The sequence below is a fragment of the Neospora caninum genome, chromosome IX, assembly GCF_000208865.1.
Source record: "Neospora caninum Liverpool complete genome, chromosome IX".
In the NCBI taxonomy this organism is placed as follows: Eukaryota; Apicomplexa; class Conoidasida; order Eucoccidiorida; family Sarcocystidae; genus Neospora; species Neospora caninum.
In genome coordinates, this window is record NC_018390.1 from 5,446,391 (window position 1) to 5,473,932 (window position 27,542).

The 27,542-nt window shown below is 61.9% G+C and overlaps 2 protein-coding genes across 2 annotated transcripts; both read right to left on the reverse strand.

Moving 5' to 3' along the window:
- Positions 1–1,304: 1,304 nt before the first annotated feature.
- Positions 1,305–2,832, reverse strand: NCLIV_044820 (conserved hypothetical protein; the record flags this gene model as incomplete). Its single annotated transcript, XM_003881406.1, has 3 exons — positions 1,305–1,510; positions 1,731–1,839; positions 2,332–2,832. The coding sequence occupies 3 exons, from the start codon at positions 2,830–2,832 to the stop codon at positions 1,305–1,307; spliced, it is 816 nt and encodes a 271-aa protein (XP_003881455.1).
- A 2,493-nt stretch (positions 2,833–5,325) lies between these two features.
- Positions 5,326–24,867, reverse strand: NCLIV_044830 (putative RNA pseudouridine synthase domain containing protein; the record flags this gene model as incomplete). Its single annotated transcript, XM_003881407.1, has 3 exons — positions 5,326–10,050; positions 10,099–24,479; positions 24,726–24,867. 3 exons carry the CDS (start codon positions 24,865–24,867, stop codon positions 5,326–5,328), a joined length of 19,248 nt encoding a protein of 6,415 aa, XP_003881456.1.
- Between the last annotated feature and the right edge of the window lie 2,675 nt (positions 24,868–27,542).

Below are 27,542 nucleotides of genomic sequence, written 5' to 3' on the forward strand. Positions count from 1 at the left end.
AACCCCGCAAGGACCGTTCGACTCAGACGCGAGCGGGTCAGTCCCATATTCACGAACAGAGCTTTCGTTGCAGCCTTCTGAATTTACTCCGTGAGTAGGCGGGACGACTCTCTCAATCTCGAGCATCTTGGGTTGCGGGGCGCACGCCAAGTGTGCTACGCGCGCCCCGCCGCAAACAGAAGGGGGGGGGAGGGGACGCGACACGCACGGGGGATCGGCAGCCAAAGGCACGGAACATTGATCACAGGGGGTGGCTCTGCCATTTTCTGGTGCTTGAAATCCAGTGAAATCGCTGTCGAATACCCGTTCCCTTGGCCCGCTTCAACAGAGAACCAGATGCCAGTCGAGAGTGTGCAACACGAACAACCTTCAGAAGCACGGGAAACGTGAAAACGACGAAACAACGAGAGCCTGCTGAACAACAAGATCTACTCTCTGTTGACTTTTAAGGTGCTTATAGATATATATATGTATAGGCGCGTAAGCGCTGCAAAGCATTCACGCATCAGCCTGTCTACGAGGTCTGTCCTCATGAGCATATATATATATATATATATATATATATATATATTCATGTTTCCAGACCTCTTTGTCTCTCTTTCGATGTAGGAAATGCTTGTGATGATGTGGATCCGAGCCTGGTTCCTTGGTACCACCGTGCTCCGTTGAGTTTGTTTCCGGATTGTGCGAACAAGTCAACAAAGTGGACATGCGCTCTTCCAGGGGGAGCCTGTGCATGCAATCTCGAAGTGAGCAGCTTGTTATGGCCAGTATGCGTGTAAAGCTCGATCCCGTCGGAACAGCTTTTCAGCCCCTCGAGGCCCCCTGGCCAGAGCGGTCAGAAACACCGCAGGGTCGACAGTGTGTTCCCTCTTGGAAATCTAAGAGTCTCAGGAAAAAACTACCGCGCGCGTGCGCAAAGAGAGTAGGCGATTTGAATGTTTGCCCAGCTCTTCAGGGTTCTAAACGCGTTTCTCCGACTGCGCTAGACGCCCTGGCGCGCTCCAGCGTCATTTCTCAGCCTCGCTTTCACTCGCGGTTCTCTCCCCTGCGCTGGCGTTGCAGCTGTCAGAGAGAGGCACAACACGACTGGGAGCTTTTCTTCTGGAAGTCCGAAATGTGTGTGTCGAAATCACTGGGGTGTTTCTCGTGTCTTGTGAGTGGACCGAGCGCTGTTCGGCTAACCAGGCCGGACGGGGACAACTGAGAAAAAACTACAATCACCTTCCTCTGCACTCAGCATACGGAAGAGCACATACGGGGTCTTTCCGCCACAACGTGCGTTCTCTTTCGCCGCTATCCACTCAATAGAAGAACCGATGAAGACCCGAGAAGGTGAACCGGTGTTTCTGTCGGAGCAGAGCCAGTCCGGAGCCCAGAACGTCATCCACTTTCGCACAGTATTCGGGGTACTCCTTCATGAGGCGGTCGTACTCGGCCGAAGCAGCTTTTGCATGCTCGTCGATATTCGAAACCTTCTCGGACGCGTTCAGTCCGGTGCCCGCGATGCCTGCTCCGCCACGCCAACGGGAAGGAAGAGACACCACACCGCAAAACAACTGTCTCTCTCTCACGCTGTGATTCAAGTCTGACAGCGCGCATCGACGTCGACGAAATCTATACGTAGTTACACACACGTCGCACATTCCCGCCTACTATAGCCTTTGCGCGAACCTATCCGCAAGCAGTCTAGATATCTGTATCCGCCCCAGTTCAGCTGCCTGTCTCACCAGCCGCTCGACTGCCCAGTTCCATCAACTGATTCAGGTGGTCGCGGATGTCGGCCAGTTGGTAGAAGAGATCGAAAAGGCGACGCAGGCTCTGCAGCGACGCTTGGACCTGCGACCGTGCAGGCACACACACGCAGCTCCTAAATATTTTCAAGACGCACAGAGAACTGGGCATCCTTCCGCGAAATCGGAAAGCTTCTCAGCCTCACGTCGGCGCTCCGTGGGGAGGCGACGCCAGTGTCCCACAGACACACGAAAGACAGGTGGGCGGCAAGCACAATACAGACGCGAGGTGTTGTGTTCTAAAAAGGGACGACGAATCTAGCGACAGTTCACTGCGCGAAAAGAGTGGAGAGAGTCCTCCGCGTCTCTCTCTCCTGTGTGAGGACGAAACAGCAGGCGCCTGGGTTTGAGAACGGATGCGCAATCGCTCTCCCCCCCCCTTCCCCCTGGGCAAGGAAACAACCCCGCAGTTCGTGCGCGAAGCATTTCAGCCGGCTGGTTTCTTCGTTCGAACAGTTCTGGGGCCTCCGTGGAAAGGAGACGGTTCTACGGCACAACGGGAGCTGCCGTTGTATGTCTCTTTTCCGCGGGGACTTACATTTGCACTGTTCGCGAACGGCTGCGCTTCTTCTTCGATCACGCGCAGTTCCTCCTCCCAGAAAGGCGAGTCCAGCACGCCAGTCAAGTAGTCCACCCAGTTGGCGCCCAAGAGCTCCGTCTGGAGTCCCGAGATGCGTTTCTGCAAAGCCGCCTCGGTTTGGAATGGGCGGAGGAGATGGGGGGAGTCGCCCGCCACATCACACGATGTCCCAGAGGTTTTCGTTTCCGCCCGATGCGCAGGACATTCCGCCTCTCTGCTCTTTGGCACGGTGCACGGGGCAGCAGGCGCCGGGGGCTGGGAGGCCGACGCTGCCGGGGAGATGGCAGTAGAGAAGTGGAGAGAACGGCCGGTCGGAAAGAAACACACGTTGCCTTTCGCGGAGAAAGACACCGCAAGGGGAAGGCGAGCGCAACGCGGAGAGAAACAAACGCTTCGGCAAAATGCCCGGAGAGTGGGGGCTGCACGGGCGAAGAGCGGGGCAGGCGTGGAAAGCAACATGGTGTGGCACGCAAGAAATGGACCCGGGGAAAGGGGAAAAGAAAGGAGATACAGTGAGAAGGAAGTCGGCGCGAAAAAAGTGGAAACACGACAGGCGCCTGAGGAGAGATCCTGCTCAGGTCGACTCTCCGTTACCGGTCAAAACCGCAGCCGGAGAGACACGTGGAAAAGAGGCGAACGATGCACGCAGAGAGGGCTGTGGCAGCAGCCAACGGAAACAGCCGTTATGGACGGAATCTGGATGCTTCTCTTCACCCCTCGTGGAAACAAAAGACAGCAGAAAAACGCGAAAAGGCGTAAAAATAATTTGTGCGGGACCGCATGCAGCGGCCGGACAGCCGGAAGAGAAGCCCGTAGGTGACGACCCTCTCACGCTGCGATCGCCGAAGAAACAGATGCCCGCCAGACCTCAGTTTTGAAATGAGAAATACACCTTGCAGAACCGAGCATGCGCCGCTGGTCCATTTTGTGCGCTAGGGCTCTTCATTATCAACAAAGATTTGGAGCCTGCATGCTTCAATTATACAACCTCAGGCACCAAGGGATTGAGGCCAGTTCGCGACGCTGGTCCTTGCCACAGGAAGAGATGTAGTGTACCTGTTCTTGCTGAGTTCGCGTGGGTGAAACGTCTCTGTAACACGGGAGGGCCTAATATGCGCGCGCTTAAACGCCAAAAAAAGCAATCTCTTTGAAGCAGCAGGTGGTAGACTTCACTAAGAACCGATCTACAGCGCTCGTCACGCCATATCACCAGGCCGGGTCAAAAAGCTACAGTAGAACATCACTTTCCATGTGTTTATTGCTCGACATCTGCTGTCAGAGAATCTCTAGTTTCAACAGCACTGCAGTCCATCGTGCGCTCCACCTTGTTCGTTGTCGTTCACACCTTCTATGTTCTACTCGAGGCAGACGAGTCGATACTTGGCCAGGCAGCCACAGGCGAAAAAACTGAGTAGGCACCTGAGGTAGAGAGAGATTGCGACCGCGACGGCTGTGGAACGTTAATACAGGACGATCTGGGGGTAAGGCGACGAGAAAAGGACCGTTTGCTCTTTTTGGAGGAGGCTCAGCTCAAGGCGCCCCCCTCTCGCATGCACACTGAGGCAGTTGCTGATACTACAGGTTTTTCCCAGAAGGAAAAGCGCCCGGTTTGCAGTGAAAGTTGGAGATGAATCGGGATCTGCGCTGCTTCAAGGCTTGCAGCGTACACTTTGGAGTTTGGTGCAGCGGTCTGTGAAAAACCATGAAGTGGGTGAACACGAGCGAGTTTTTGTCACCGGGAGAAGCTGAGCAGGTGACTGTGAGCGCGCCTGCCGCATCGAGACAGCTTGTGTTTAGGTAAGCATTCTTGACTTTCGGGCTCTGGTCTGTCCGTGCATCTGAATGCCAGCCCAGAATTCAATCGCCTTCTTAAGTCTCTTCACCAGTCCGCACTCGCTTGTTACTGAAGACTGCCACGACACCTTCATCTAGAGATCTTGCGCGGAAACCTGTGATGGAAGAAAAGGTCGTATCTCGTGGGCAAGCGTCTTTGCCCGAGACGCTTCTGAGCACTACATATCTGCTCAACTGCGGCTGCCGGCGCTTTTCAGCGACTCCTTTTGTCAGACACCAATGAACAGTGACAAGAAAAAAAATCGTTGCGGGGAGGCGTTGGACGCGAGAAAGACAACCCATTTTCCCGCGGAAAATCGCGTCTTGTTCGATACAGATCACGTCTTAACCTCTCTTCGAGAGGAGTTCAACCGGCAAACAAGTTTTGAGACCTTTTGACACACACACACACATGAGTTCCTGTCTGTTTGCCATTCTACGGACAAAAGACGTTTTCAGACGCGCACTCCTCTTATAAAGAACAAAAACATATTCCGCTACTATCCCCGGAAACGACCGGCTCTCCCGTATTCACAGCACCGCGCATACCCGTCTGTGCTAGCACAAAAGCTCGCGCGCACACCGTGAGTACTCCCCCCTAGCAACAAACTGTTTGCATGAAAAAAGACAAATCGATGGAAAGAGCAGGAGATGTGCCACGGGCTGCGAAGGAACGCGTGTGGCGCGGGCCTGAACACACGTTTTTGCCTTGCGATAAAGAAAAGGGAAGAGCAGTGAACAAGCTACTACAATACAAGGTTCTCTCTTCTCTCTCCGCCCATGCAGTCCCGTGCCCAAAATCCAGTCGCTGGTTCCGAAGACCTCTCCTCAAAAATGATCCAGCTGTAGCTCCACGCAAAAAAACACACCGCGCGTCGCTCTTCCAGTGTCCCCCCGCAACGCGTTCCCCCCTTTCCTCCTGTTTTCTTCTCTCCTCTCCTGACAGTCTCTCTGCATGTTCCTCCCCCACCTGGCTGTTCCACTTGCCGCTGTAACGTTCGGAAACCCACACAGGTATCCCCGACTCGATCCCTACGGTCCCGCCGGATTCGGTTGTTTGATCCCGCCTATGTAGACGCCGTTTCCCATGAGACCTCTCAAAAAAGTGCAAACTCCAGACTACGATTTCTCCTCTCTGCCGCCACTCCCGCACGATCCGGCACTCGCTCCGGACTGGGCCAAGGGTGGAAGCCTCGGCAAGCCTCCGGCCCCCAGCAGCGACTCGCCAATTCGGTGCGGGGACTGCAGAGACTGTGTATGCGGGTTCATGTCGAACGCATGCGCAAGACGCGGATCCGGGGCAGCCTGCAGAAGCGGACGACCGTCGACAGCGCCGTCTCCGCTGCGGGCGGCTCCAAGGCCTCCGGCCACGTCCGCGGGGCCTCCCGCCGCGCCGAAGCCCCGCGAGGCGAACGGGCGGCCTCGCCCCGCCTCTGTCGGGTCGTTCGCGGACCGGGAAAGTGAAAAGTCGCTTGCGACTCCAACGCCAAAGATGGGTCTTCCGCCTGCGTTCATGTGCGCCGACGGGAGGTTCCGGCCGCCCAAGAGCGGCCCGCTGTCCCCACTGGAAGTAGGCGGGAGGTCCGAGACGAAACCGGTCGTCCTGCCTCCGAACGCGCCGTTTCCGTCCGCGAGCGGAAACCCCGGAGCTGCCGACGCCAGGTGGCTGCGAAGCGACGGATGAATGTGAGCCGGCGGAACGGGCATGTTCCCTGGCGGAGACGGAGACGGACGAGGAGCCGCCCCCGCTCCGGCCGCGCGCGCCGCGCCCCCGCTGCGCCTGCCTAGCAAGAAGTCATCCATGACAGCCCCTTGTTCGCCCGAGCCGTCTCCGTGGCGACCGCCGCCGCCCACCGCCGCACCGGTGTGCAGCGACCCACCCGACGCCGCCCACATTTCTGTCCCTCTTCGCTGGTGACTGAGCTCGTGCATCGCGTTCTCTGCGGCCACGGCGGCGCCGTTGCAGTACTGGCGGCTGAGAAGCGCAGCGGCTGCTCGAGCGGCGAGCGCCGGACCGGTGTCTCCGTCTTCCGTCCCTCGTCGGCCGTCCGTTCCCCGCGCCGCGCTTTCGAGCATTTCGCGCGCCGCCTTCTGGTGCAGGAACATGATGCTCGGGTGTGGTGGAGCCTCTGACGGCGGGTGCGGGATGTCGACGCGCACACACCACTTGTCGTTCACCAGAACCTGGCCCTCGCCTTCTCCAGGCGTCTCCGGCGGCGGCGCCCCCTCGGGCGGACTCAGGCTCTGTCCCGGTCGCGTGCCCCCAGAAGAAAGCAGCGCGGTCGAGGAGGACAACGCCGTCTCCCCGGGAGTCCCGAAACGCCGCTCGCCCACAGCGCCCTGCTGGCCCATCATGAGAAACAACGAAGGCCCAGCGCCTGCGTGGGAAGATGCCACGGAGCCGGGCTGTCCAAACGGGAGGAGGGGACTCGCCGGGGAGGACGCAGTGGGTAGCGACTTCGCGCTAGGCAAAAGCCCCGGGGATCCCTGCCAGGCTTCTCGCGGCATGCGCGACAGGAAACCGTCAGGCGCCGCGGACTGGTCCTGCGAAAAGCGCCGTGCTCCTTCGCGGAGCTCCCCGCCGCCCGGCGCGTCTCTCAACAAGACAGACCGGTCCTCTTGTCCCTGTTGCGGATCCCGTCCCAACGCAGGTCCGAGCGCTTCTTCGTTTCTTCGTCGCGTCCCTTCCCCCGCGACCCCTGTCTCCTTCGCCCCCGGCGTTGCAGGCCGGCCTTGAATCTTCTGGATCCCCGCGGAGTCCCCGCGGGCGTCGTCAAGAGACTCAAACGACATTCCGCTCGCGCCGCGATCACCGGTCTCTGGCGATGGGCTGACGGACCCGCCTCCAGAGTGGCCGTGTCCACTAACCGGCGTGCTCCCCATCATGAAACTCAGGTCCATCAAGTCGCGGATCTCTTCTTCCTGGACCTCGTTATTCGGCGGCGTCGCATCGGCTTGGCCACCCTCGGCCTCCCACAAGAAGACGAACGGGGCCAGAGGGGCGCTCCCTTCTGGGCCCCGGCGCAGGTCTTCGCGTTCCCCCACACCTTCTGGCCCGGCTCCGAGGCCTCGCCCTAACGCGTCGTCTCCACTCGGACTGACCGCCACGCCCGTCGTCCCTGGGCTGCCCCAGAGACTTGGCGCCCACGAGGGGCGACTCCCCAGCGCCGACCCCGGCCCAGACCCCGGCGCAGCTGCAGTGCCTGGGGCCCCAGGGAGTCGCAGGCTCCTCTGCGACCCGTCGAAGCGGCCTCCCGAGTCGAGACGTTCAGCCAGAGACGGCAGAGCCGGCGGCAAGAACGAGGTCGTCCCGCTCGACGGCTGCGAGAGAAGGAACTGCCGTTCTTGAGGCGTGAGGTCCTGTGCGAGCCTGGAAGCGAGTCCAGCAGTCGCCAGCAGCGGGGGCTGCGGACACGAATCCGGCGAACTGTGGAAGTCCGGGAGATGCGACGGCGGGAGAACCCCCAGGGGACACGGACCGAGGTTGTGAACGAGCGGGTGGTTGAACTGGAGGTCCGGAGCGCGCATGAGGCCCTGCCGCCGGCACGGAGGCGCGTCACCCACTGGGAGGCGAGAGGGGAACGCTTGCTTGTCGAATTCGCACTCGCCCAGAGCACGGGAAGCGTCTCCGAATGCGTACTTTCGCCAGGCCTGCATCCGCCACAACGACGCAGACGACTCCTCGCCGGGTGCGCACTTCCCGCTGGCCTGAAGAGGTCCGCCGCCCACATCTTCTTTGCCTTCGCTCCCGCCTCGTCCCGCGGCCTTCTCGGCCGCGCCGTGCGGCCGAGCTTCCCGCGACAGCGGCGCGTTCCCCACAGCCCGCGCAAGAGCCGGCGTTGCACACTCGAACTTTGAGAGGTCTCTGAGGGCTCTGTAAAAGTCGAGGAATGCTCGTGCGTGCGCAACTTGCTGAGGCCCTTGAGCCGTCTGCGATATCTTCTTCAGTTCCGCCGCGTCCTCGTTGAGGAGAACGACGAGCACGGCCCGCTTCTCCACATCCCACCTGACGAAGATATCGGCTGGAAAGTGAGCGCCCAGCGAGTCCAGAAGGACTTTCCAGAAGGCGATGGAATTCAGCGAGGCGACGTCGGCTGTCTGTGCGTCTTGGACCCCGGCCACGGCGCCCATCGTGGCATCGGAGAAGGAAGGAATCAAAAGGTGCCCGCCCTCTCGAGCGATCAGTTCGCCTGACCGAGCGTCAAAGGCAATGTACCTGCACATTTGTCTCGCCTCCGTCTCCACTGGCGACCCGCGGGCACGAGGATCGACGTTTTCTGGCCGAGTCGCAGTGCGGAGGACGTCTCTCTGCAACTCCGAGAAATGCAGCAGCCGAACGAGCGCCCCGAGCGCAGTCTCCAGCAAACGTTCGCGGTTTCGAGTCAACGCCAACCGCCGGGCTGCGTGGACAGAGCCCCAGTACTGCCGTACTTCTTCTTCTTCTCTCACAGTCGGGAGCGGCACGGCTGTTGCGACCGCATCGGTGAGACGCCGAAGGCCTGACGCGTCTTCTTCCTTCGGTGGGAGGCGCATGAGGACCGCCAGGTCGTTCGCGAACTCTCGGTACGACCAGTCCCTCTCTGTTCGGGCTCTGCCCATCACGTCTGCCTCGCCAGCGCCTGCACGCGTCTCTCTCTGTTCTTTGCGTGCGTCCGCAATCGACCAGTCCGCCTCCTCCAGATAGCGCCTTTTTCGCCAGTCTCCCGCAAAGCCCGTTCCCGAGTCGGACGCTTCCGCCGCGAAAGCGGAAGCGTGCCCGCCTTCGCGCGAGACACTCTCTCCAGTGCGGCGGCCTTCCTCTGCAAAGCAGCCGGGGCCTTGGGCCTCCCGTTGGCCGAGTGCGTCCAGCAACGAGTCAAAAATCCCCGAGAAGCTCGAAGTCGCGGCAGACGCGAAGGCCGGCTGCGCGGGTTTCGGCTGCGGCGCCTTCTCTTCGCCTGCGGACGCCGGAGACAGAGCTGTCCCCTCTTCCCGCGCGGACCGCGGCTCCACAGAGAGAAGTGGCGGCTGGTCGGAAAAAACGGGAGTCCCTCCCGGCTGCTGGCCGTCTGCGGGTGATGGTTTGGCCGTTTTTTCCGCGTCTGGCGCTCCCTCTTCTTCTCTCTGTTCTTCATCTCGTGCGTCCAGCGCTCTTCCAGGAAGCGTAACAGGCGCAGGCTCGCCGGCTCTCTGCGGCTTCTCTGAAGAGAGGATAACTGGCGAGGACTTTGACGCGGGCGGGGATGCAGGCGCCTTGTGCGAAGCCGCAGCTGCCGAGCCGAGGAGGGGGGCCCGGGAGTCTGCATTTCGCTCCGGGGGCGAAGTCGAGGGCGACGAAGGCGTCAAGCGTCCGTCGGCGGCCAGGGCCGAAGGTCCGAGCGGCAAGAGCGGCGGCGACGAAGAGACGCCGCCGGCTGGCCACAGCGCAGTGCAGCGCGAGGACGAGGGCGACGCCGCCGCGGGGAGAGCAGAGTACCCCGGCACCGACCCGTCCGGGGGGCCGGTCGGATACGAAACGACCAAGTGTCGGAACTCCTTCTTGACTTGTCCCGTCCGATCCAGCATGTCCGCAGTGATTTGCGAGTAGTCCTCGAGACACACCAACTCGTTCTCTAGAGCGGCGAGCAACTCGGTGGCGAGGGGACAAACGACTCGCACGTGCTGCGTCTCGGTCTTGTCGGGGTTGTCGAATTCGAGCACCGCAGAGTGGAGGAACATGCGGGCGCACCACGAGCGGTCCACGGTGCACTTGTACAGGTCGCAGTACTTTGTGTCGCCGACGAGGGGATGGCCGATGTGGCGGAAGTGGACCCGAATCTGGTGCGTGCGTCCCGTGTGGATGCGCACCCGACAGAAGGAGAATTCCTGCGAATACGAGAAATCCTTCTTGGTTGCCGTGGCTGCGGCGCTCACTGGACTGCCTTTGCCACTGCCTGCCGTCTTGGCGCCCGCGGCCGGCGCGGAAGCTCCAGTCCCCCTCGCGCGGTCGGAAGAGGACGACGAGGACGGAGACGCCGCGATCCGAGCGGCAACCGACATGGCCGCCTGGATCTTGCGGTGAACGGGCTGGCGGAGCCCAAACACTCGGACGACTTGATACTCCGTTAGAGCCTCGTCGCCACCTTCATCCGGGCCGACGACCTCGGAGAAGTGGGACTTGGACCGGCTCGAGTCAAAGTCGCGCGTCGCAATGGGGTGGTCGATCCGCGCATGCAGCTTGTCCAGGCGGCCGTGACAGAGCAGCAGGTACTCCTTGTGGACGAGGCGCTTGCGGAACTGCTCAAAGATCGACTCGCGTGCGCGCCGGGTCTTCGCAATCAGGAGCGAGCCGGAGGTCTCCAGGTCAGTCCGGTGGCAGAGGCCGCACTCCATCTCCTCCCACCGGCGCACGGTCTCGAGCCGAGGGTACTTCTTCATCATGTACAGGTGGAAGCTCTCGATTTTCCCACTGCTGATGAGGTCCTCGAGCGTGATGTGCGCGAGCGCTTCATCGAGCTCTTGCGGCGTCGCCACGCGGGGCACAAAGACCGGACGGTCTCTCCCAAAGCCCGAGCAGTGCCAAAACGCAGGCTTGTACAGGACCATCCACGTCGTGCCTTCCTCCACGACGTACGGGGCCGCTTTCTTGAAGACGCGGCGACTCAGGGCCTTCCCGCTGCCGTACAAGCTCTGCTCACCCACCAGGAGTTCTTCTTCTTGGCTCGACTGCAGATCGGCAGGTTCTTCCTCCTCTTCTCGGTACGCCCCCTCGTTCTCGTCCTCGCTGTCTTCGCGCTCGTCCAGAGCGACCAGCTTCCCGGGAGCGCCTGCAGCGGGCGAAGTCGGCGAGGCGCCTATCACGCCAGCGCCTTTGGCGAGTTGCATTCCCACCAGCAACGGACCCTTGCCCGAAACGCCCTTCCCGAGACCCCGGCCTGGCCCGGAACCTTGGCTGGCCTCGCCAGCCGCTGCGCCGTCGCCGGTCGCCAGGGGACTGGTCGCGCCTTCGGGGCTCTTCGCTGGCGCCTGCGAGGCCCGCTGCGAAGCGCCCTTCTTGCCTGCCTCCTCCAACCCAGCCTGGGACGACGCGGAGCTCTCTGCAGGTGTGCTCGCACTTCCCCAGCTCGAGGGACCCGACAGAGCCGGTCCTCCCGCTGAGACTGACGCAGACAGCGGCGGGAGCAGAAGACCGCCGCCGACGCCGCGCCCTGCGTTCAGAGGCTTGCCCCCATCTCTGCCAGCCGCACTCGCCGCGTCAACGCCGAGAGTGTCTCTGCTCACGCTTCCAGGCGGGGTCTCTCCCGCTGTCCCTGCGCCCGGTCCGCCCGCGGCCAAGACGCCCGCGCCAGTGCCCCACACACTCGGAGGCGACGCGACCGGCGCCGTCAGCGCCTTGCTCAAGAATGCAGACGGGAGCTGGATCTGCTGGAGGACTGTCAGCACATCGTTCTGGCGCGGAAGCGCTAACTGGGAAGCCCGCGAAAGGTGAAACACTTTCAAGAGAATCCCTGCCGCCCACGCGACGAGGGCCACCGGGTCTGTCTGGGTCGCCCCTGCGCGCTGGCCGGAGCCGAGAAGGGAACCGCCAGCGGTCGGAGACGAGAGCAAGGCCGAAGGGAAGGTCTGTTGAAGCTGCAGCGCCATAGCGATCCGCTGCTGGAAGAAGTCAAAGATCTTCCTCAGGCCCCCGTCGATGAACCGCCGACCTTGCTGGCTGTCCCCAAGCTTGCAAATCAGTCGGGGCCCCAGGAACAGCCACATCAGGACCACAGAGGCAACGCCCAGGAGTGCGGCAGACGAGACAGAGCTGTCGCCGGCCGGGTCCTTGTCCAGCGCTGCCAAGCAGTACTGCGCAACGAGTTTCCGCGTGACCAACTGGCCTCCACGTGTGACGGAAAGAAGCACAAAGAGCTCGGACGCTGCTCGGCGCCGGCATGAGAACAGCCGGTAGAATGCCGCCAGCCGCGCGTCGCTCACCGACGCCTCTTGAGCTGGCGAAGACTTCCCAGCCGCCACGCCTGAGTAGAAGCCTTCCTTCTTGGGTTTGGGCGCGGCTGTCGCTGCGGCTCCCTTCCCCTTCTCACTTGGCAAGTCGCCCTTGCTCGCGCCCGTAGCTCCAGCCGCGCGTTTGTCGGCCTCTGCGTCTCCCGCTTGCCCGTGAATCTCCTGGTCCAGCAGCAGCTGGATCTCCTTGATGAAGATTGGACGCTGTTGCGTGGAGAAGCACGTCGAGCAGATCGCTTCCAGGGCCTCCGCGCATTCGGAGATCTCGTCGACCGCGACGCTTCCTATTCCGGCCCCCGCCAGCGCAGCCCAAGAACCCACGGACGAGCTCGCAACCCCTCCAGCTCCCGAGCCTCCCGCGCCACTCTCGCTAGTCCCCAGAGCTTCTCCCAGGCCAGGGCCCTCTGAACCTTCTTTCTTGTGGCCGCTGTCGCCGGCAGACACCGCGGCGTGCCGGTATATCTGGCTGACGCGGGACAGGAATTCATCGACGAGGGTCGCTGCAGCTTCTCGCAGCAGAGCCGGAGACACCACGTGCTGCTTGTCAGACACGCGCTGCAACAACTGCTGAGCCGCCGGGGAGATGCGGGCCTGAATGGCGCCAGGCAGCGCCACGAGGCTGAAGGAGGACCCGCGCGAGATCGTTGACGAGGCCGGCGACAGAGGCGGTGACGAAGCAGCCATGGAACCCGGCGGAGCTGACGCAGGCCAGACAACGCCAGCGCCACTCCCCAGAATGCCTGTCTCTCCAGTCGTCTCCTCGCGCTTGTCTTCATCTGCCCCAGGACCGGTCACACCCTCGTCGCTGGCTGTCTTCGCGCTGGGTGCGGGCCCAGCGGCCCTTTTCCCCTTTTTCGACCCCGCAGCCGCGACCTCCGCACCAGCCGAGGCCTCGCCGTTTCGGAGCGCCGCGGCGGACGAACTGCCTTTCGGGCCTGTACTCGGCGCCCGACCGCTCTGGCTGTTTGCCTGCTTCTCGCCCGTCTCTCTTTCGCCCTTCTCGGAAGGCGCCGCACCCGAGGTCGTCAGGCCCGTGGCGCTCCTCTGTTTTCCGTCCGCTGCCCCAGCGGCGCCTCCAGTGGCTTTTCCTGACGCTGCAGACGCCCCGGTCGCCGCCCCTTGGCGCCCCACCTCTTTCTGGGCTGGAGGCGCGAGCGTTTGAGTCGGCTTGGAGCGGTCAAGTCTGGATGCGTCCTCAGGCGGCGCCTTTTTCCCTCCCTTCCCCACCTTGGCCGTGAGCGCTGCCGCTCCCAGGTCCTCTTCTTCCTCAGAGACCGCCGCGCCGCCGGCTGCGCTCTTCTTTTTCTTCTCGCTCGCCGCAGGCGACGCAGTGGCGAGGCCTGTGCCCGTGGTCGCCGCAGAAGACACCGACTGGAGGGCCGAGCCGTCTTCTTGCGAAATCGCGTCCTTCTCCTGGTCCTTGGCTGCCGCTTTGAGGAGCGTCGTCTCTTCTCGTCTCTGGTCCTCCGCCAGTCGCGCAATGACGCTTTTGCGGTTGCTGGGGATCGCTGCCCGCGGGAGGGCCTTCTTCTGTTTCTTTTTCTTCTTCTTGCCCCCGCCGCCTTCTTCGCCTTCGCCGTCGTCCAGACTGTGCAGGTGCGACGCATACAGCACGCCCCGTTCGCGGTCGGTCGCTCCAGCCGCGCCGTCGGGAAGCAGCGTAAGAATGTCGGCGTTGCCTTCGAGCAAAAAGTCGCCACTTCCTGCGCCGGACACCGTGGACGCGAGGGGAGGCAGCGACGAGGTGGCCACGCCCTCGCCCAAGTCGAACTCGCCTGCGGCTCCGTCGCAGTGGTGACTAACCTCGTACAGGCGCACTTTCTCCAGGAGCGCGGAGCTCTCCCGGTACCGAATCGACGCGGGGCTCTCAATCAGACCCTTCTTCTGGACAATGATGACGTCGCCGCCTCGCTTGTTGATTTTTCGGATTGCGCAGCTCCACCGGCGAATGTTTTGCACCGTCCGCAAATGGCACTCTTCCAACACCAGGAAGTTGTCCGCGTCGTCCTTCGCGCTCGACGGCAGCGGGGACAGGTAGCCTCGCGCCCTCACTTGGGGCACCAGCCAGTCCAGAATGTACGTCTGGAGTTGCTGCTTCGCGTCGCACACCAGCGCGCCGACGCAGAAGAGGTCCACCGAGTCTGCAGAGAACCACTTGAAGACGAGCAGCGGAAACTCGTCGGCGTCCTCCAGCGGAAACGTAAGCGCTGGCGGCGGGAGAACGACCCCCGGAACCGACGACGCAGCTGCGTTCGCCACGGCGGAGGAAAACGCCGAACCCTTCAGCCACGCCGAGGCCTCCGAGCAACATCTCTGCGGGGCCGCGACGAGCAAGATCGTGATATCTGGAGCCGTCGCGTCGGCCAGCTGCCGCTTGGGGTCTGCGTAAATCTCCAGGTCGTCGAGCGGATCCATGTACACGAACCGTCTTCGGCCTTTGCGGGTCGGGTCCGGGTCCGGGCGTAGCGCGTAGAGGAGAAACGCGTCCCGCGGCGTCGGAAGCCACCACAGCTCCCGCTCGCTCTGTTGGTTCAGCAGCGTCAGCTGCTGCTCGTACGCCTTGGCAGTTGCAGGATTCTTCGCCTTCCCGGTCCCGGCCGACGAGGAGCCGCCCGCTGCTCCGTCGCGGGCACCCACGTCGCGCTCTTCAATTTGAGCGTGGAGCAGGCGACGGAACGCCCAGTAGAGCCGCTGAACGGTGAGGGGCTCGGAGACCGCAGAGGGCGTCTGGGTGGCCGCGTTCGCGTTCGCCACGTGGAGCGCGGAGACTCCAGAAGGCGACGGCGAAGCAGAGGACGGAGACGAGACCGCCGGCGTGAGGGGACTCGGTCCTGCAGAACTGGCAGCGAGGCTGCTCGCTCCAGTGGGAGTCAGGACACTCTTTCTCACGAGGAGACGCGCGCGGATCGGCAGGTTGTCCTCGATGGAAAAGCCCTCGAGGCCCTTGAGGTCTTCAGCCAGGAGCAGACCCACCTCCAAGCCGTGGTAGCGGATCCGCCGGCAGACGCTGCTCCCCGCCAGAGACGCGTTTCCAGCGCCGTTCAAGCTCCTGGTCGCGATCGAGCCGCACGCCGGGAACGGCACCACTCCGGCGTCGCCGAGCCCCAACAGCTCTCGCTCCAGCACCGCCACGTTCGCACCTGCCGGGCACGAGTTGGGAAAGGCAGAAGCAAAACTCCCCGCGTTCGCCGCTCCCGACTTTGCAGCGCACGCCGCGTCGCTGGGTATGTCGGCGTAGGCCGGCGTCCCAGAGCCACCCGTCGGCGAGGCCAGCGCGCACGACGCGCGCGGCGAAGGCGCGAAGGAAGACAAAGACGATGAGACAGCCGCGGGACAGAGAAGGAAGACTCCCGGATCGGCTGCTGCCGCGACGCGCTGTTCGAAGTTTAAGCGAGGAAGCACGCGATCCAAGACGGGCACAACTTGCGTGGGATCGCCCGGGCTTGAACTGCTCCCCCCCCCGGATCCTCCAACTCTCCCTTTCTTTTTCCCGCATTTTCCGCCTGCACCGGAGGCCTGGGCAGACCGGTCCCCAGGCGCGGACAGAGGCAGCGTCAGCGGAATCTTGTGAACCATGGCTAGCGGGGATCGGTAATCGGGTGTCTCCGCGCCCGACACCGCTTGTTGGGCTCCACCCGCCGCGGAGGTTTCAGGCGGCGAAGGGACATGTGGAGCACCTGGCGTGGAGGCTTCAGGTGAGCCGCCAGCCGACGCCTGTCCGCCAGAGGAACTGTCGCTCTGGGACGAGGCCCCGGTCGGCGGCATAGCAGCCGTCGGAGAAGCGAGATCTGGGCAGTCGTGCTCCATGGCTCGCAGGATCGCCGAGACATCTGCAGCGACGCTCTTCCGAATATCTTCGCCCCACAGCGGGTCCGCAGTCTCTGAGGGGAGTATGTCGCCTGTGGGCTCCTGTTTTGCTAAAGCCGCGTGAGACGACTCCACACCTGTCGACTCGTCTGGAGACTTTGCCTTCTTCTCCTCTTCCTCTTTCACGCCCTTCTTTGGTTTGCCCTTCTTCTTCGATGCCGCGCCACTACCACCGTCCGAGCCCCTGCCGCTCGCGCCGCTCTTCCGGGCAGCAGTCCCGTGCTTCTCTCTCTCGCTCGCTTCCCCGGCGTCCTTCTCTTTGGGCTCTGCCTCACCCTCCAGGCTCCGCCGCTCGGGTTTCGCCCGGCCGCTCGCCGGTCCACACGCGAGTGCAGTGACCAGCAGGTGGAGCAGCACGGAGCTGACGGCTCTGCTGAGTTGGAAGCCGCGCGACGCGCTCTGTACGGCGACGACGGCGGGGACCGACGCGTCGCCCCAAATGGCCGACGCGTCCTCTGGTTGGAAGGCTGCCTCGCACCAAGTCACGTTGTACCCGTGGTCCTGGAGAAACGAGGGCAAATGCACTTCGGGTCGCGCAAGCGCGAGGTACGCTCGAATCAGTTCGTGGGGGCGAATGCGCTCAAAGACCACGTGCCGCCGGTCACGCAGGAAGCGCCGCATGGTGCGGAAATCCGGCAGGAAGAAGGCCTCCGCCAGAAACGCAACGAGCTCGACTGTCTCGCCGACTGGCAAGTCGTACTCGTGGCCGAGATGATCCAGAGCCCCAGCAGCGCTGCGGCATGAAAACGCCGAGCTGTCAACGAACTCCGTGGACGGATCCGAAGCCGGCACAGAGGGCCGGAGAGGACATGGAGCTTCGTTCGGAGCGGCCGACGCGACGTCACCCCCGCAACGCCCTTCTCGCTCATCACCTGCAGTTCCGCGGCTCCTGGCGTCTTCCCACCCGCGCGAATCGCCCCCAGATCCGGCCACGGCGGACGCATCCTCAATGTTCGCTTCCGACGCTCTGCCCCCGCCATCGGCCTCTGGCTCTGCAGCGGAGCAAGTCCGCAGGCGCTCGACAGTGTATTTGGAGAGGATCTCTTCGCTTTCCTCCACGCACGCGCGACAGCAGGCCCAGAGATCAGTCAGGCGTTCGGTGACCGCCTGCCTGAGCTCTGCCAATGCTTCGGGTTCTGCAACGTCTTCTGTCGAGGCCTCGCCCTTCTCACCTGCCTCCGCTTGGCCTTCTTTCCGCGACGCGGAGACAGACACCGAGGGGTCGACCGGCGATTGCTTGCCAGTCGACTCGGCTTCTCGGCAAGATGCCTCCGGAGCGGCGGCGGCGCTGCCCACGCGATACAGCAGAGAGCGGCTTCTTCCTTCTCGACAGAGAATCTCGACTTCGTGGCGCAGAGTTGAAATCTTGTCCACAAGCCGGTAAAGCGGGTCCTTCAACAGCGTTCCCAGCTCGTCCACCAGCAGACGCCCGTTGTCCGACAAGTGAGTGCGCGTCCAGTGAGCGATGACCTCTGCAGCCTCTCGGTGCCCAAAATGCACGGGTGACGCGAAGCTTCTCTTCCTCTCTCGCTTTTCCTTCGGGCTGCCCGCTGATCCATCAACGTCCTCCACAGACTCGGTTCCGTTCCCCTGACGTTTCTCCGCGCCAGTGTCCATCTCTCCTCTCGAATCGGGAGATATGGACCCGGCAGAGGACACCTTCTCAAGTGTGCCGGGGCCAAACCTCCCCCCAGACAGGGCTGACGCAGCCGCTGCCGCTCCTCCCTCCTCGTCATCGCGGAAGAAGAAGGAAATCGCGACGGAGAGTTTCTCTCCTCGCAGCGCCTCCTCTTCTGCGTCGACAGCCCCTGCGTCCTCGTTCTTCGTCGTCTCCAGCGCCTTCACCTCGGCCTGGGCGTTCTTGGACGCGTGAGCGACGCACGGCGTCACGTAGTTCGCCAGCCACTCATCGTAGAGCACCTCGCATATGGCGTGTCGGAGCTCGAGGAGCAGGATTTTCTCGAGGTACTGCATGCGTAGGACAAACCAGTAGTGGTTTTCGACCATCTCCGGCGAGTTTGCCGAAAAAACAACTGCCTTCTCGACGGCGACTTCGAAGATCCACTTGATCACAGGAGCGAGGACCGTGTACCGTCTCTCTTCAGCCAGCGATCGCGGCCTCCAGGCCGACTCGAAACTCTCGTACAGCATGTTGTTGTCACCTTCGAAGAACGGCGCGCCGCCTGGCACGCCGGAGACACTTGAGGGGACAGCAGAGAGGCCGCTGGCGGGGCTGGGATCCAAAACGAATCCAGCCCCGGTGGCTGCCCCGCCCGTTCCGCCCAACCGAGAAGAGCCGACCGACTCTGTCTTGCCACCGCCTGAAGCCGGTGGGATCCCGGGCTTCTGTTCGCCTTCCGCAACGTCTCGCTTTTCAGGCATCTCCACGTGTCGCTCACTTCCCACAGGGAACGCAGGCGTCCCCCCGGCCGCCCCACCCGTTCCGGCGCCGGCCGCGGGGGACGAACACGCCGACGGGGGTGCTGCAGCCACCCCATTCGAGTTGTTCGACAGATTGATCCACGGTCGCTTGATTTCCGCCTCTGTCACGCCGAGATCGTAGAGCGTCCGGTAGTAGAGCCACGGATTGAGCTCCAAGAGGTCCCCCGAGAGATCCACGTCTCCAGCCTGGACCGCGTCGATGTAGTCCTCCGCGATGTAGACTGCCCCCGCGCAGAAGAAGTCCCGATGGCACTTCCACTCAGTGAAGTCTACCTTGCTGCTGAGCCTCTCGACGCGTCCGTCTCCGATTCGGAACCAGGGTCCGTCCTCCTCGGGGCGCAGAAGAAGGTAATGCGAGGTCTGGGCGCCACACCCGTCTCCACGGCTATCCCCTTCGCGAATGAAAAGCGCAAAGAGAGAAAACCACTTCTCTTGGTTCCCCCCACTGCCCGAACTCGCGCCGTTGCTCGACCCCCCGACAGGCGTCGGTCCCGCGCCCTGCGGGGGCGTCTGGCCCGAGCCGGGTGGGACCTGAGGGGACGCCTGGCTGCCCTTGCCCGCATCGCCCTTGCCTGTGGCGCTCTTCCCACTGTCTCCTTGAGTGCTCGCCACGTCGTCTTCATCACTGATTGCGAGTTCTTCGTCTTCCGTCATGTCCGACTCCTCTTCCTGCGCGTCGCGCGACACTTTATTCCCCTTTCTCGATTGTTGCAGCTTCTTCCGCAGCCGCCGTCGCTGTTTCTCCCGATCCACCACGCCCGTCGTCGAGCCGCTCCCTTTCTCGCCGCCCGTCCCTTTCGGATTGCTGTCGGTATGTCCCGCGTTCTCGTTGCGCTGCTGCCGGAGCTGGAGAAGTTTGTGGGCGTCCAGCCGCAACGGTGCGTCGAAAAGTTCGCCCTTCTTGCACTGCTTCACCGACTGCAGGTAGACAAAAAGGACTTCCGGGAAGTGCTGAAGGACCTTGCCGCAGGACTCCAACGCCTTCTGCAGAGAGTGAACATGCTTGCATCGCGTGAACCCCGCAGAGATATCCGGCACGCCGTCTGCATTCAGAAGCCCAGTCGAGCGGTCCGAGGAGGAAAAGAGCTCATGGCACGTCGCCTCGAGATGGTCGCAGGACGTGAAGGCGACGCCATCCACGTCGGTCCAAACCCCCGCCGAAGGACCCCCCGGGACGCCGCCCGGCGGCAAGGGAAGGCTCTCCTCGCCGTCTTCCGCCCGGCCTCCAAAGGACGAGAAGGCAGGAAACGTCGAACCTGCAGCAGCCGCCACCGCGCGCGCTTGGTACTCGTGGACCTGGTGCGTTTCCAACTTGGCTTTGGCCAGCTCTCGCATCAAGAGAGAAAAGAGCTCGGTGTGGACCTTGACCAGCGGGTCGGGGACGTCCATCTTTTGCACGTCGTGCATGTGCAGGGCCTTCAGCACCGCCTTGATGTTCGGCTGCGGGGGCATGTCTGCCATCGCCTCGGGGTAGCGGTCCATGAGGTCGCAGCACAGACACGTGTCCCTCTCCAGCTTCATTTGTTTAAGAAGCAAGTCGGGGTCCTCGCCGCCGCTGGTGCCTCTGCTGTTCCACCCGTCTTCATCGCCCTTCCTTCCGGGCCCCTCGCTCGGTGGCCCAGCGCCGGCCGGCACGAAGGGCGGACTCGACGCTGCCGCGTGGTACGCAGTCGTCTTGCATCGGCAGCAGCACGTGCAACGCTTGCAGAGCGTGCAGAAGGCGAGGCGCGAGGCAGCCGCAGAGAGAGGCGGGGGTGCTGGCCTCCGCGAGGGCGAATTCTTGGGGAACAGCTCCGCTCCATACCACTTCCATATTTCACTGGCACAGATTTCCTTTCGGCTCGACGACGAGGAGGCAGCCAAATGCTGGAGACGGCGACACGCAACCGTCACGGGCCACAGCTGCATGTACGCGAAGGTCTGCTGGAGGGCACCGATGAGCGAGCCGTCGGCGAACGGGGGAATTTGGGCAGCGAGCGACGGGTCCTGGGCCAGTTGCTCCGCTGTCGGGGACTTGATGAAATCGCTCTTCCACATGTAGATGTGTTTCCGGAACTCACAGAGGTGGAAGAGACAGTGGACAAAGAGCGCCACGTAGTCCGCGCCGAGCGACGAATCTAGCGTGGGCACAATAGGATCGACGTACGACAACAGAGAAGCAGTGGGGGTCTTCAGTCTCGGCAAACCTCCAGCGAGTGCCGTGGAATGGGGTCCCGCGACAAGCATGTTGTTTGCATTCGCCGCACTCGTCGCGTTGTTCGCGTTCGGGCCACTTGTCTGCATGGACGCGCTTGCACCGGTGAGCGCGGCCGCCGCCGCACTGCAGGAGGAGGAAACTTCTTCCAGGGCCTTGGCAGCTCTCTCCGGTATGTACTCCCAAATCCGGTGGGGTCTGTACACCGGCCCACGCGACCAGAGCGAGGCAAACGGCGGCTCAGCCTTACCACGGACCAAGACCGTCCCGTCTTCGTCCATGAACCCGGACTGCTTGTTGAGGCGTGCATGGCTGATCATCTTCTGCCACCCTCGACTCGTCGCCTCGTTGCTGAAGCTCCAGTGCGCCCACGAGGTCACCGACTGTTTCGGGTCCTTGAAATTCACCACCGTCAACTCGAAACGGACATTCGGGAAGATCCAGTCGTCCGGGTACCAGTCTTGCCGGATGGCTTCCAGAAACACACTCAAGTGACTCGCTTCCGAGTCGGTCCCCGTCGTGCCGCGCGGATGGAGCAGCAGGCGATACACGAAGCCGCGACAGTAACCCTGGGTGGGACTCTCCAGGTCGTTTTGCGTCTTCGCGACTTTCCAGAAACTGCGAACGTAGAAATCAACTGACTGACACTCCTTCCCAGCTCCCCCGCGATCTCGTGCCGATGACTGGTGGCTGCCGCCCCCGCCCCCGCCCCCGCCCGGGCCTCCTCCCTTCTTTCCCGCGCCGCCGGGGCCTCCTCCGGGGCCTCCTCCAGGGCCTCCTCCGGGGCCTCCTCCGGGGCCGCCGCCCTTTCCTGGGCCAGCGCCTCCAGGCCCCCCTCCTTCCGCGCCGCTGCCGCCCGGTGGAGAGTGAGAGAAAGATCCTCCAATTGAAGGCCCCGACGACGCGTTACTCGGAAGTGCTCCTGCGCCCGCCGAAACGCCCGAGGCAGGACTGACGGCGAGGGCAGAAGACGGCTGAGTGATAGCTCCACCCGCTGCCCTCACCATGGCACCGGCTGGCGCACATTTTGCAACAGCACACGATGGCAAATGGGAACAAGGGGGATCCCTTGGAAGGACTGGAAGACCATTGCTACTCGCACTGCTGACATTCCCACCGCCTCCGTGTCCACGCGAACAGCCCCCTTCCTCGCCTTCACGTTTTGGGAAATGCAGAGGGACGCCTGCAACTGTGCCTGCTCCGGATGTGACGCCACCGCCTCCCTCGCCTCCCGAGGTAATCTGGCAGCGACGAGCAGCAGGACTACACGTCTCTTCTTCGCTTGCCGTCGCGTGTTTTTCTCTCTCTCTTACACGCGCGGAAAGAGAGGACACACCACTCACCTCCTTCGGCGCCTCATTTCGCCCTCCACAGTTGTCCCCTTGACGGCCTCCCCTCTCTGAATCCTCCGCCCATACGTCGGCGCTCCACGACCCTCCAGCTTTGTTTCTGTTGGCCGGAGCTAAATGGGGGGCGACGGGAAGGGGAAGGTGCGCAAAATTCTCTGCACTGTGTCTACGTCTCTCTTTGACATGCGCGTCGTCCTCGTCCTCACTTCGCTCCGGAAATGGGCTACTGTCCTCTTGACCGGGCGAGAAACTCGTGCGATGCTTCCCTCTCTTTCCCAGGAACGCGTCGTTGTGTTTCTCCATGCGCTCCCTAGGCGTCTCTTCACCCCGCTTCTTCAATGGCCAGCTGCCTTTCTCGCACGCCAGCGCGAGTTCCTGTACCGGCGCCGAACTTCTGGATCGTGAATGCAAGCAGCAGCGCGGGGCATCGACCGGTGCTGTTCCCTCAAACAGGGTCGCCGAATTTGTGAGAAGCCTCGTCCCTCCGCCAGGATTTCTACTTCGAACAAGACAGGAGCACCCTGACGCACCAGCCGCAGCGGAAAGCGCTGAGGCCGACCCCGGCGCTGGGGCACTCGAGAAACCGGCTGCGTTCGAAAGCTTCGTGCCTTCGGAGCACGCACAGGAGAGACCACAGTGTCCGACTTGGTTCAGTACATCCCGGTCGCCCTCCGCCCTCGCAGCCGAAGTCGGAAGCGCTCGGCATCGAGGCGCCGTGGACACGCAGAGCGGGGCCAAATGCTCATGGCAACACCGGTAACAAACTGCAGGCATGTCGCCGCCCTCGTCTGTCTTTGAAACCGCCAACGCACGAGACGCTGCGGCAGTGGCGAGGCCGGAAGACCCATGCACCAGCACTTGATTTCCAACTTGTTCGGCAATTCCTGTCGTCTCCGCAACGACTTGGCCCACGTGCACTGCGTCGCTTGGCGAAGGCAAAGACGCAAAAAGAGCAGGGAATGGCCTCCCTGCTCCTGTGGAAGAAGCCTCCACCAGACACGATCTGCCGCGCCGGAGTCCGGGCCCGCAGTCATCGGTGCCTCCAGCAGACGCAGTCAAGGCAGAAGCCGAAGCAGCCGGTTCGCCGTACGACGACCCGCGCACGAGGAGTGGTGCGGTGTGCGAGCCTACCCCACTCTCACCGGGACCTGTCGACTTCCCGGGAGACGAGGCAGAGCCGTTTGCCCCATGTTCACAGGCACGGTGGAGGCAACATGCGCCGGGCTCACGTGAGCCTTGAGGGAGCGCGGGTTGTAAAATGGCGCTGGATAACGGAGACAGCACGAATCCCCGACTCTTCTGCGACATGGGGGCCACTCCAGACGACAGAGAGCCTTCAAGAACACCTGACCCTGAAGGGTTTTTCGAGGTCGCCGAAATCGCTGCGGTCGCAGAGCGTCCTCGCCCCCGACTGCTTCGCGTACTGCTTCCTCTGCCTCCGCGTAAGCTTCCCGTTCCGCCTGAAGGCCATGCAAACGGATGAGGCTGGGGAGGGGGGGTGCTGGCCGTTCCAATGTGTCTGCCGCGAGTCTCCCCTCCCTCCTGCTCCAGTTCGGAGAACGCGCGTCCCTTCTGACTGTCTCCCGCCTCGGCGCACGGCTGCGGGTCGCCTGTCTCCGCCACCTTCACGCTTGCCACCCCCCACGGGACTGCCTCTCCCAGCTGGGCAGTCCCTGTGAGACCGCCGGAGACGAGGGGCTCGTGCACGCATCCGGCTAGCCGAGCCACGATCTGACCGGGCTCGGGAGCTCCGGTCGCCCCTCCTGCTGTCGGGTGAACAGCGGGACAACCGAGGCAGGCAGGGGACAGAGGTAAAACGGCCTGAGCGGGTGACAAGGTGGTATTCACCGCATGAGCCCCTCCACTGGACGCAGGAAGAAGAAAGAGGTGATCGGAAAGACGGACAGCAGAGTTCTTCGTTCCCTCCGCCGCTCCGATGGCGGGGCTCCCAGTTACGAGGCTCGACCCACTTCCGCCCGTGCCCCCGGAATGGAGAGTACACGTCTCGTCGTCTGAGAGGGATCGAGGGTCCCCTCCCTGCCTCATGGCCTCCAGCAAGTACCCACGTGCAGACCGAGCAAGATACGTCGATATCGCTTCCCTGGAGAACGTAGCCGCAGGGAAACCTGAGACGAGACAGCCTTCGCCTCCAGCCGCTCTGTCCGCCATCGGAAGAGAAGCGTCGCCAGAGAGATGGTCCTGTCGCCCCTTTCGCAAGGCAGAGCCGACAAGTAAAGAGGCAGGGCCCCCGTTTTCTCCTGCGCAGCTCGCCGCTCCCGGCCAGAGCACTCCGTACACCATGTCCGAACCCGGCGGAAGACACGAAATCGCCTCTAAATTCTTCTCCGTCAGCGCGTAGAAAGCTGCCTCCGGAATGAGAGTGGTGCCACTGTGGGTGCATTCTGGCGACCGCCCAAAAGCCGATGAGGAACGTGACGATCGGCGAGACGGAGGGTGCGCTGGACAGGACGAACAAGGCGAGAGCGAACCGGTAAAAGATGAAGGCCACGGAGAGAGATACGGAGGTTCCGACCGCGTTGACGAGGGAGGAGGGGGGACAGCAGCGTCTGACACGGCAGGAAGAAGTGGGAGCGGAAGCGGAAGACTCTTCAGTGTGCGACTCGGCGTCGCTGAAATCTTCGGGGAATCAACGGAAGAGTAACAGAATGCCTTGTCCACAGGAGTTGCAGGCGCCTTCGCCTCACATGCAGTGCGGAGACGCGAGGAGCGGCGTCCAGAAGCCGAAGAAAGAACTGCTGACGAAGAAACAAAAGGAGATCCATGAGGTGCTGAAGCAGGACCATCCAGGCCTGCGCCCCCGGGAGGGGCGGACACCCCGTTTCCCATCAGAACGCGCCAGACCGACGCGCGGGCTCGATCAGTGGACAAAACCCGACGGGAAATTGGAAATCTCGAGCGACTGAAAAACCAACTCTACGAACCAGTAGACTGGTATGGAGTTATCTGGGCGTGAAAGTTCCATCAAAGCCGCCTCGTCCCCCACACAGTCCTTGAATCCTTCGCCTCAAGCGCATGAACGCAGTCGAATTCAGACGACGGATCAACCGTTTTCAATTCCTCCTCACGAAGAACGAGGGTAAAACCCGTTGCGTAACACGTAAAGATCGTCAGTTTTTCGCCTGAGCGAGGAGGAAAACTTCGGGATGATTGGGTGTGCCGAGGAGAGCGGAAAACCCGCAGGAAGGGTGCCACCACCCGTAGACACTACAGCTACCAGAATCCGAACGTCGAAGGCCTGCGGTCGGCACCCTGCAAGCATAGTAGAAAAGGAGGGGAGATGCACGGCACGTTGAAGATCAAATGAAGTGCACGGGGGAACCGAAAAGCGAGGGCAAGGTCTCACGACGGCACACATAAAAAGGTACTTCACTCGACTCTCTACAAGACCCAATCCAATTTGAGAAGCTGTGAACGCGTTCCCGACCGTGGGCACGCGCGGTCTCCTCCAGGGTGGAAAACACCCAGCAGACACCGCCTAGACAGAGGCGCTAGCAGCGTAAAGAGAAATACACAACAAAAAGAAAGTGACACAGCAGCTAGCTGGTGCGCCCTTGGAACATCGCCCGGAAAGTCGCCGGAGCGGAATCACGGGGGGAGACGGCAGACGATCTCCAAAGTGGGCGACGCCCACCTGTTCCTAAAGAAGCAAACAGGTGAGCCATCGAACCTCGAGCACAAAAACACAAAATGTTTGTTGCACCCACGTGGGCATGTTTACACCGGCATCTGCCGAGTTACCCGGGCGAATGGGAGCCGAGCCTACCTTTCCGCGTCGTGCGTTTTGCCCTCGTGGTCCTGCGTTGCATGTGCGTTTGGAAGACGAGAAACCGAAAGGAAGAGTATTTGCAGCACCGACAGGGGGAAAGCTCGAGTAACAACTGATTTTTGCCTGGGTCGACACCGTTCAGCTTGAGGAAAAGGTTTGTGGGGAAAGAAGCCATTGCAACATGCTGACGACGTCGATTTGAGTACCCCAACTGAGAGCTACGCAGCCAAAAGATGAGACGGGTCAAAAAAGAGGCAGAAAAGGGAGAAAAGAAAGCAACGCAATTTGGGATGGCAACAGGGAATCAAAGGATGGTTCAGCCACCTGCCGAACATCGAAAAGACGGACGGGTAAAGGGGGCTAGCTTTGGAATGAAAGGAGAATGTGTCAGAGAGAGAAATAAGAAAACAGAGAAGAGCACAGTCAACTGGGTGTAAGGAAACCAAAAAGTGAAAAGAGTGGAGAAGCAGAGCACTATGCCAAGGGACCTTTCCATAATTGGACTCTAGGTGGACCCCAACTTGGATTGGCAGCAAAAGGGCGTCGCTTCGTGTCAGAGGGTTCCGCCCCGCACGATATTTTGGGGGGAAAATGTCAACGTCACAGAAAACACGGGTTTTTATCTGGACGACGAGAAGTGAGGCAGAATTACGTTTTCCTCAAGCGTCGCGCAGTGGCCATACGACAAAAGGAGCATCTCGTTGCAGGATTCACAATTTAAGGTCTGTGCCCGCGCGCTGCGGGGCGTCACAAAACTGTACACAGAAAAGAAACTTGTGCCCATTCTCTTCAGTGCCCCCCTCTGCATACGGTCCCTCCTAAGTAAGTGACTGGTGAACAGAGGGCTGAAGAGTATCGACGGACGGTTTGAGGAAAGAAATAGCTAGGGAGAGGGGCATTTCACAAGTAGGCACTTCAACCACGAAAACGCGGCGGGGGGATGTACGTAGCGACCAGAAAACAGGGGAAGGAGAGGATGAAAAAACACCCGTACAGAGGAAGCTGCCTCCTCTCTCGCCTCTCCCTCCTCTTCCTCCCGCTTTCCTCCTTGCTCATCACGGAGGCGCCCGGGTTGTTTCTCCCGTTGCCCGTGCTGTTGCTACTGTCAAAAACACGGCGCCCCCTCCCAACCAAAGCGTGCGCTGTGCCATCGTCAATACGCCATACAGGCCGAAGCTTTGTCGGCCGGTGGCGCACAGCGAAAAGTTGCTCGTACCGACTGCTACTAACGCGTTCTGAGCGAGTCACAAGACTTTCCTTTCATGTTGCATTTTCTCCCCCATTTGAAGTAGCAGGACGAAGGAGCGGGAGTCCGCACAGACTCGTAATTCTGAAGTAAATTCATTGCCACCACCAACTGAAACAGGATCTGTGGGAGACACATACCGTAGTGTGCTCCAGTGAGGGACAGGGAGGAGATCACGCCAAAGGGCAGACGGGCGGGTTAAATACCGGTGCAAGGAAAAGTGGCAATACTTTCCACAGCGTGGAACAACGGGGATCTTGTTCTGTGCAATCGAGGTGATTGGGCCTATTTTTGGGGAGTGTTAGGCATGAAGAGAGGAGCCTCTTTTGCCAGTGGCTGTTTCTTCCTGCGCTTCCGAAATTCGGGTTACATGTCCGGACAAACATCGGTACGGACGACGACAATCACTGGCGTAAGGTTGTGTGTATTGGCTATCCCTGGGTCTGTTCAAACTTGAGGTAAGAACTTGCTCCCGCGACAATAGTGACG